This window comes from Pezoporus occidentalis, unplaced genomic scaffold (assembly GCF_034315485.1).
Source record: "Pezoporus occidentalis ecotype Australia unplaced genomic scaffold, CSIRO_AGI_Poc_V1 ctg449, whole genome shotgun sequence".
NCBI classification, from domain to species: domain Eukaryota; kingdom Metazoa; phylum Chordata; class Aves; order Psittaciformes; family Psittacidae; genus Pezoporus; species Pezoporus occidentalis.
Genome location: NW_026915779.1, coordinates 74,698 through 84,801, shown reverse-complemented (window position 1 = coordinate 84,801; position 10,104 = coordinate 74,698). Strand labels below are relative to the sequence as shown.

Below are 10,104 nucleotides of genomic sequence, written 5' to 3'. Positions count from 1 at the left end.
AAACACAAAACATAAAAAGCAACAGACTAACCGTATTAGCTCATTGCCTCTAAAAACAAAGCACGTATTAACTGAGCGTGAATGTGATGATGCACACTGCTAGAGCTGTTCATATTCTTTTTTTGCTAGTGTCACGAGATTAGGAAAATTGCCTGTTACTACCAAAAAAATACCCAGGAACCAAAACCAGCCCTACAACATACACAAATACACTAAAATACACAAGAAGAACTATAAACTTGCACAAGACAGCACAAAGTCACTCTTCTGTATCATGGGTCACAAATGTCATTTAGCTGCATAGGGGCAGCACAATGTGGCCTAAGCTGGTTTCTTCTAAAATACCAAAGCAAAAATTTCCACTAAGACATTTCTAAACACTTTCATGAGCACAGTGGCTGCAGAATGCTGTTCCACACATGGTAAATGTAGTAAACCAGTGTCCAAAATAACTGCTTTTTGGAAAAATGTGTAACATAATTTCAACTTTTTTTCAATTTCAAATTTCAATAATTGCATATTATTCTCTGATCTGATCATTCTTCAAGGAAAAAAAAAAACAAACAAAAAAACCCTCCAAACAACAAAACCTGACATAACTAAGTTTGCTTTAGTCCAAAATGCTGTTAAGGTTCAAAACCCAGTCTTTGTTCATAGACTGCACAGATGCAAAAAAAAGCCTCCGAAACAAACCCAAACCATTAATATCTACAGCCAAACTTGATGTTCCAAGTTCCTTTTTCTGAAAGCCCAAAGCTGGCTATAACTTTAAAACATCACTATTTTACTTTAGGACAGAAAAGTGTGTTTGAAAATGCAAATACTGTCCAATTTTATACTTTTCTCAGTCCAACATTTTAGAGAAACTGTTAAAAGCAACAAAACTCCATTATTAAATCCAACTTTGTTCTTTGAAGTGATCTTCAGACAAAATTCTGAAACAGAAGCAACTAGAAGTATATTTCGTATTTTACTCTACTTGTCCCTTCCCAAAAGGTCTCCAATGTTCCTGCAGATTGACATCTTTTAGGAAAGCAGTGACATGTCTGTGCATTTAGTTCTCACAGAAAACGTATAATGATTTTTTGTTAACTCAAGCCTTTGTGCAAAGAATGCTAAAACCCAAAGGATACAGTGATTTCAGTAATACTGGCTTGGGCCCTTCATTTAATGCTGACACAGTTCTAAAAGCTCTATTTTGTCAACAATAGTTTCAGTATACGTTTTCTTATTTTAACATGACTGAACTTTAAATGTATTAACTCTTTGCTGCATGTATGAACTCACTTTTTGTACTGAATACAGTAATCTGGAGATACAAATCATGTAACACAGTAGTAGGTCATTTCAGTCTAAGCTGTACCAGTGCCACACCTGAATTTAATAGGCGGGGGGGGGGGGGGGGGGGAGAGAGTAATGCAGGCAATTATTCCAGGTAAGAAAAGTAAAAATATACATGCAGTAATCAATTACCTTCTCTCCCTGAATTGCATGCTCCCAAATACCAGGATGAAGTAAGGATATTATCACCTTCTAGAAGAATCACTGTGTCAAACTGCCACTGCTTGACTACATACTTAAGTAGTTTTGTAGTTCCTCTCAAACATGCATTATTTCATTTCTGAAAAAAGTGTGCTTTAAAATACTTGCTAAAAGCAAGAAATTTAGTCTAGTTATTGTAAAATTGTTTAATACAAAATTAAGCAATAGAAATTATTTGCAAAATTATTTTTTTATGTCTTCTGTCATTTCACAGGATATTGGGCATAGGCACTTGGCAATATTATATGCATCATATTTGCGCCTGATGTGTACCACGCAAGTTAGGAGATACACAAACACTTCAGGACTACAAACATCCAAACTGAGCGAAATATGCAAATACACAGTTGTTCACTAGAACTGATCTGGTTTTGTCTCTGCTGGTACATTTATAAATACTACAGTACACAGTTAACTTATAAATTGAAAAAAAACTATGTAAATTGTCATTACTATTTAATCATATTGTGATTTAACGGTAAAACCACGTGAAATATTTATTCTCACAGTACACATATAACACATCATATTACTGCATATTAAAAAATAAACATAAGACCTAGAAAGCAGCTTGAGGCAATTTACAACGTATCTTCTAACAAAACACATTAATTCAAATGTGCTTTTATTTTAATTAGAGTTTTTCAAACATCCATGTAAACATAGTGTTAGACCAATTCCAAAAACTAGCTCTGGCGTTCCACACACAACAGACATGGCAAAAGGACCATTTGTACTGTTGGGTGTGTAGTTACCATATCTATGTATCCATCTTCTGTTACTGAAAAAAAAACAGGTATAAACACTTCATTCAGGCATTACGGAAAAATTTATACAAAGTGATTACAATGCAAATGAACCTAAGTAGCTTGTGCACTAGGAATGTAAGTGAGTCAGAAAAGGCTGTAATGGGTTTGAGGGGGAATGAAAAAAACCCAAGACTATAGAACCTCATCAAATGACTGAAGTTGATGTGTAAAGGTGAGCAGGCCTTATTCTCTTATTTTAAAGCAACTAAGTTTCTTACATCAAAATAGAAATCAGTCTAGCATTACTAAATTGATTAATTATGAGTGACATAATTCTTATACAAAATACAAACCCACAAAATTACTTAATTCATAAACATGATCGGAGTACTATGCATGTATGTTACCACAGTTTTTTTTTTTCTGGCAGCAGGGACATTCCTCTTGTGCAGCTGCACAGTGATCACAAAGTACATAATGTTGATGTGGATTCAGGATAATGCTACGATCACCTTCCTGACATATGATACACTTCTTTGATTGAAGCTGAAAAATCACCTGTAAAAAGATTATTGCACTCAGTGAAAACAATTCCAAAGTAGACAGTTGCATTCTAGCAGCTTTACACGTAGTAGTCCTGAATAAACTTCTAATGAACAACAAAATGTTTTTGTATGACAGCTGAATTGAGTATCATAATATATGCCAAGCTCGTGCAACCTTTAAAGTAGCAGCTGGAGAAGTATAAGTGCTTTTAGAAAGGAAAATAGCTAGGATTAAACCTCTTCACTGAAATTTTCCTGCATAATTGGGACAAGTGACGTAAATAAGAAAAAAAAAAAAAACAACCAACCCCAAAACCAAATAACCAAAAAAAAAGATTAATATACTTCCTCATTTTGCTGTTTCAAACTACTGTCACTTTTTTTTTATGCCATGCATTAGGACAAAATGGAAGCATCCCAAATGTGTGACCCTTCAATAGAGCTACAGGCTTCAATAAAGATACAGACTTTGGGGAGGTCGTTACAATTGCAAATGAATGTCTCCATGTGGTAAGTCATATCGGCCCTATTAAGGAACAAGAAAAAAAATAACACCACCTAAAAGCCGTGTTATTTTTTCAACAGCAAGACCAGAATGCTATGTGTGGCACTGCCTAAGACAGCAACTTTCTCCTGGAAGACCTGGGTGAGAAGAGGCCACAATAATACAGAAAATCTGAGAAGCTGGCAAAGGTAGCAATGGTTCTGATGACTTCCATTCCAGGATGTAATGAATTTTTTGGTAAGTGATCCCAAAACTCTCTTGCTCCTCTTTAAAATCTCCCTTAAGTGAAAATCAATAGCAGTCCCTAATCCAATACAGAATTCTATAAATGTACTAGCAAGTTTTGCCCTTGTCCACCTTCTTCATTGAAAAAGATTTAATTTATGTTTTAAACTCTTCTAAAGTGAGTCTGGATTTTTTTTTTTTTTTTTGGACTGGACAGGAGGTACACTAAGACAAAGAAGACAGTGCAGAACTCAAGTACTGAAGTATGGCAGACTGTCCCAGTAGTGAAAGGAAACCTCCTTTTGGTCTGGACAATCCTGTCACAGTCAAAATAAAACAGTAAGAACTGGAGTCAGATGTGGTGTTGCTACGCTTGAGTCTGCAGGAAAGAAAGCAATGTGAAATCAAGTTGTGCCCAGCAAGGTTTGAAGTATGGTGCTTGGAACAGTACCTGGTCATTATTACCTTCACTGATGTGCTCAGAGGGGTGGCACCTGATATTCCCAGCTTTGAGAGCCCTGAGAAATGCCCTCAATCTGGCAGTGAAAGAGCATCTTAAATTTTGGCAGAAACTGAGTCTGGATTTGAGAGAAGGTGAAACACAGCAATATGCTGCTAAGGTGAATAAGGGACTGAAGCATCTGACATATGAGGAGAGGCTGGAAGAGTTGGGATTGCATAGCCTTTTCAAAGAGATGGCATCTGACTGGTCTGTATAAATACCTGATGGGAGAGAGTAAAACAGGTAGGGACAGACTCTTTTCAGTAGTACCCAATGAAAGAAGAGCCTACGGGTACAAATTAAAATCCCACACAGACGTAAGAAAAAACATTCCTTACTGTGAGGATAGTCAAACACTGGAAAAAACTGCCCTCTGAGGCAGTGGGCTCTCCATCCTTGGAGATACTCAAAACACCACCAGGCAAGGCCCTGAGCAACCTGCTCAAGTAGACTCTGGTTTTAGCAGACATCCCTTCTAACGATTCTCCACCCCACTACTGGCCACTCTGACACAAAGTCCTACCAGGGAATCTCACCACTCACCTTCTGAAGAAGTGAAAAGCATGTAACTACTTTCATTTGTTTAGGGCACCTATTTTTATTTATTTAGCTAGTGCCCAAAATGTTAGGGGTAAAAGCTAGCTTTAAAGGTTTTGTTTGGTTTTTTTTTAATCAGCCAAGAATTCTTGTGAATCACTTGCAATTTGTTCTGATAGCTGAACAAATTCTTAGAAGAATCCATTAGGTTGAGAAATCTACTGCATCCTCTATTATAGGATGAATACAGGATGAAAGAACAGACATTAAGACTTAGAGCAATATTGCTCTTTGAAATGAAACCTGGCATAAAAATTTCATTGAAGGTTATTGAGCTGCCACTTTCAGTTAATCAAAAATAATTACGCAGATGAATAAACTCACCTCATCTATTGTTTCTAAATCTGAGTGCAGCCGATTTTGTAAGGAACGAAGCTTTGGCAAGGATATCTTATCTATATCACCACAGTTTTTCATATAAGGCAGTGTAGTACACAGACAAGCAGCTAATTGCGCCTTTAGCCTTTTTATTTTGCTTTCCGCTTCCTCCTTCTTCTGCAGAGCGAGCTGTTTGTCGGCATCTGCGATGTTAGCACGTTCTTTTGCTTCTTGAGCCTCTTTCTGCCATGCATCGCATGCCTGGGAGAAAGAGATTTCCAGAATATAATTTTTTTTAAATTAACAAAATAAGAAAAAGTCAAAAGGCAAAAAAACATAACAATGCATTTACTGTCCATTTCACACTTCTTCCTACTTATCCTACCTTCTAAATAACAACTCTTCTTGTTTTGTAATTTGTAATGTGATTTTTAGATATGTCACTGGTTACTTGTCTGTAAATAGCCAGAAGCCTTTTGGGAGGTCTATAAACAAAACATATTTTAGATGTTAAATTTGTAATTTAATGTCAAGAGACATAAAAAAAAACTATCAAAATTTAGTTTAGCTACTCCTCGTCATAGAGAGAACAACATGAGGGGAAGGAAAGGACTACAGAAAATGCATGACTGGCAGCTATCAACAACCTCGGTCTGACTACTGAGGTGGCTACATACTGTCCAGGCACACTATGCACCCATGGCTGCTGACAACCCTCTACTTTTTTGCATGCTTACCATGTAAAAGAGCTATGGGAGGGAATACATATCTTTCCTTACTGAAACATCAAGATATGTTGCTGTACAGCACTATCCTGAATATGTGTAAGTGTCCCTGTCTAGACAGGCAGCTTAATCTTGGGAAAATAAACTGCCCTTTAAACAGCTGTTTCCTTTATATTGCTAGCATTTCAAGGATGGAAAAACACTCCTTTGACAGACTGTAATAAAACTGTGTCCAAGGATAAGAAGATACATAAAAATGAAAAAGAGTAGTAACTGCTTGCTTGTTAAAATATATAGGTATATAATTTAATATTACCATATATAATTTAATATTACCATAAATTAGCATACCTGTTTTACCTGCTGCCAAGATTCTTCCCATTGTTTTAGTTTTCTCTTGGCATCATAAAGTTCCTGTCTAACTTGAGTTAGTTCATTCCCAGTTGTGTTTGAACTTATTGAGGGGGTAGTGCCACTGCTTAGCACTGGGGATGGACTAGGAGAGAAATTCTCAGTTATGAAGTCCCAAGTGCTCCCTGTAACACCATTTAAACCTGTAAAAACAAAGGCAGAAAAAAACAATTATGCACACACTGCTGCAAAATGTTTCACATCTGAATAAAACAGATGTGCCATATATGCAAAATATATACTTCCATCTGAAAGACTCATAACATTATTTCACTACCTTCAGAAATGTGACAGTCAGGAAAATGTTTTTGGTATTTTCAGCAATTCAGGAGACTTACCACTTTTTTTTTCTTGCCACTTTTAATAAAAGTACAGTCCACAAAAGGAGAAGGAAGAGTGAGAATTCATTTACATACAAAATGGTTTGTTCCTAGCAGCTCATATGTAATTTTAGTTCTTCCTCTCTCTCTGTTTTGCATTTTCCTTTAGCAAAATGCTGCAGCTAAAATGCATTCTTGCTGCCTGTATGCAATCTCTATATTTTACTCCTTTCAAACACCTCTAAATATATCTCCTCTTCCAAGAATTCTTTTTTCCCTTCAGTAGGAACAGAAGTTCACTCCCTGAACTTTCTCCCACATACCACATATACTCCATTATCAGTCGTGTGATCAATTACAACCACAAGGCTTTGTTGTCCAGATGAAGTCATGAGAAACATGCAAAGCTTTGAACTGAACATTTCTTACCTGCTATTAAGTTCCCTCTTCAATACACAAAGTGCAGCCTTCAACTTACTTACCTAAAGAGTTGTGAGAAGAGGCTGAGGTGCCTAACATGCTATGTTCTGTCTTCAAAGGCAACTGGTGGAAAGGAGCCGTAGCAGATGAAACAAAAGACTGAGACAGCGATTGTGAAAGAGAACTGAGTGGAGAAGTTGAAAGGGATGATGATGAATGTAAAGATAAGGAACGAACAAGAGAACCTGGAATACTGACAGGTGCTGAACTTCCCAGTAATCTTTGACCTATGTACACGTAGGGGAAGAAAGAACAAAAACAAAACCCCCATTTGTTCCAAACCAGTACACAACTTTCTGTAAGCAATTTTCTGAAACACATATCAAATGTAAGTTAAATTACATATTCAAACATCTTCCATTAAAAAAAAACAACCTTTATCTCCTATTGCAAAAATATTTTTTTTAAATTGAACACTTGAAATTGAACATTTTCAGGCAATAGTTTCCCTAGTGCCAGCAAAACAGAATTTGTAGCTTTATACAGCAGTGGCCTCATCTGCAGCTACAAAGAAAAGCTTTTCAGATCAAGTTATTCCGCTTACTCATTTTTACAGCCAACAACTAATGCAAGTGGAAAAACTGACTGAAACTTGAAGAATTAAGAAAAATATGTATTTTGGTTAAGCAAGTGAAACGACATACCTTGAAAATCATATGCAGAGCAATTACAGACATATAGCTCAATTTCTTCCGTTTACATACTTTTGCTTTTGTTCAATAGATTTACCTGTCAAATGTACTCAACTCTCTATAAAAACTGAATTTGAAACAAAGTGAAAATTAATAATAATTTAGTCAAACAAATGTATTGTTCATAATTTCCCAAAATAATGATGTCATGGTTTACATTCAGCCAGCAACTAAGTACCAAGCAGCTGCTCACTCACCCACCCCAACCCCTCCCTGGATAGGATGGGCAGGAGAATCAGAAGATTGTAAAACCTGTGGGTTGAGATAAGAGTAGTTTAGTAACTAAAATAAAGTAAAATATACTACAACTACTACTACTAAGGGAAATAACAAGGAGAGAGATATAAAACTAAAAGGCAAAAGAAAGAAAACAATAAACACAAGTGATACACAATACAATTGCTCAGCACCCACTGAGCGATACCCAGCCTGACCTGAGCAGTGATCAGTCCCTTCCGGGTAACTCCCCCCAGTTCATATATTGGGCACGACGTGCTGCGGTATGGAATACCCCTTTGGTTACTTTGGGTCAGGTGTCCTGTCTCTGCTCCCTCCCATCTTCTTGTGCCCTTCTCACTGCAGAGAGTGAGAGACTGAAAAGTCCTTGAACAGGGTAAGCGCTACTGAGCAACAACTAAAACATCATTGTGTTATCAGCGTTGTTTTCAGACTAAAGCCAGAACACAGCACTGCACCAGATACTAGGAAGCGAATTAATTCTATCCCAGCTGAAACCAGGACAAATGACAATAGTAAGTATTAAAAAAGTAGATAAATTATGTAATTACTTACATAAAAATGCACAGATGCAATGTGTTTTCATGGTCAGGAAACAGTTCAATATTTACTCTGAAGGTTTTATTCATCAACATATTTGACTAGCAACTAAAAATGACACTACTTTTTCTCTAAAACAATCCCAAACCTAAAAGTCAAATGATTATGCTTAAAGCAAGGGTCATGATTCTAGTTTTCTGGTTTTGCTTAAAACAGGTGAATCCATATCATTAGGGGCATCGTTCCTTTCAGAAGTATTTCAAAACAAAAAGATAGGGATGCTCATCATAAGCTGCACTGCCACAATATCTTAAAAAAAAAAAAGTATCTTGAAATACTCAGTAAATGTTACCAAGGTCAGCCTCATGAATAAATATATGACGAAGATACAGGACACACATATAACCACAGATGTAGGTAATACACCAGACAATAAAAGTATATCACTTTTCACAACAAGAGCAAGGAAGCAACAAAATAAAGGGAGTTTGTTAAAAAAATTGGCCAAGTAAGAATTCTTTTAAAAACTAATTAAGAGCCAAAATAAAGCACCCAAACAACATGGAATGGTAACAGAAGAACCATCTCTTTTCTGGTTCTTAAAGTAATATTCAAATACAGCTGAATTTTGGCAAATACAATCTGGCTGCGTGTCTTGAGTTCACAGGGCAAGGTTGAGGGGGGAGACAGTGCTGCAGGGATGGCTAGGAGAAGCACAAATCTGCTGCATTACACAGTGCGCCCTTCAGCCACAGTGGTACCACCTCTGAGAGAATGTATTTGAGAAAAGGAAAAAAAATGTCACACAGGCAGAGGATGAAGAAACAAAAGGTATGAGAAACAGTCCTGTGAACACCAAGGTCAGGAAAAAACAAAGGGAAGGAGGTGCCCCGGGGCCAAAGCATACTTTGCCTGGAGAAGAGATTCTCCTGCAGCCCATGGCAGGTTTGGAAGAGACCACAGTAAGACCAGGTATTTCCTGCACCCTGTGGAAGAGACTACAGTAAAAGCAGGAATTTCTCTGCAGCCTGTGGACAGGACTGGGTTGGAGCAGGTGGATGTTGCCTGAAAGAACCGCAGCCCATGGACAGCCCATGCTGGCACAGGTTCTTCTGACAGGAACTGTGATCCATGGGGAGGACCCACACTGAAGCAGGGACAAGTGTGAGGAAGAAGTAGGAGAGGGGAGCTATTATGAACTAACCACTGCCCCCCATTCCCCATCCTCCTGCACTGCTTGGGACAGGAAGGAAGGCGTAGAAGATTTGGGAATGAAGTTGAACCTGGGGAAAAAGTGCCTGGCAGGGGGTTGGTTTAGTCTTTCTCTGCTTCTCACCATCCAACTGTTCTAATTGGCAATAAATGAGTTTTCTCCAAATCAAGTCTATTTGCCCATGACAGCAACTGAGTGATCCTCCTGTCTTTATCTTGACCCGTAAGTTTTTTCATCTTACTTTTTTCCCCATGTCCTGCTGAGGAGAAGAGTGAGAGAGCAGCTGGATGAGTGTCTGGCTACCCACCAAGGTCAACCTGTTACACTGCATGAACTATATCCTCCAGATACAAGTAAAATTATTTCCTTCCTGTTCCATACTTCATGGTACTTCCAATGGCACATAATCATTTCTGCAGCATAGAACAAGGCAGTAAATTAAATACCAGTCAAACAAACTACAGCAGCAGGAGAATTGTTGAACCCATCATGACTAGCAGAGG

General features: G+C 37.6%; 1 protein-coding gene across 10 annotated transcripts in view; it reads right to left on the bottom strand.

Moving 5' to 3' along the window:
- Positions 1 to 1,133: 1,133 nt before the first annotated feature.
- Positions 1,134 to 10,104, bottom strand: part of UNKL (unk like zinc finger) — a 54,391-nt gene continuing 45,420 nt past the window's right edge. For 9 of the 10 annotated variants that reach the window (XM_062635064.1, XM_062635066.1, XM_062635068.1 and 6 more), the window contains 4 exons: positions 6,922 to 7,146; positions 6,060 to 6,262; positions 4,990 to 5,244; positions 1,134 to 2,849 (listed from right to left, as the gene is read on the bottom strand). In XM_062635064.1, coding sequence (XP_062491048.1) covers positions 2,682 to 2,849; positions 4,990 to 5,244; positions 6,060 to 6,262; positions 6,922 to 7,146 — 851 coding nt within the window. In that variant the 3' untranslated portion in view covers positions 1,134 to 2,681. The remainder of the gene's footprint in view (positions 2,850 to 4,989; positions 5,245 to 6,059; positions 6,263 to 6,921; positions 7,147 to 10,104) is intronic. The other variant, XM_062635067.1, reaches the window with a different exon arrangement.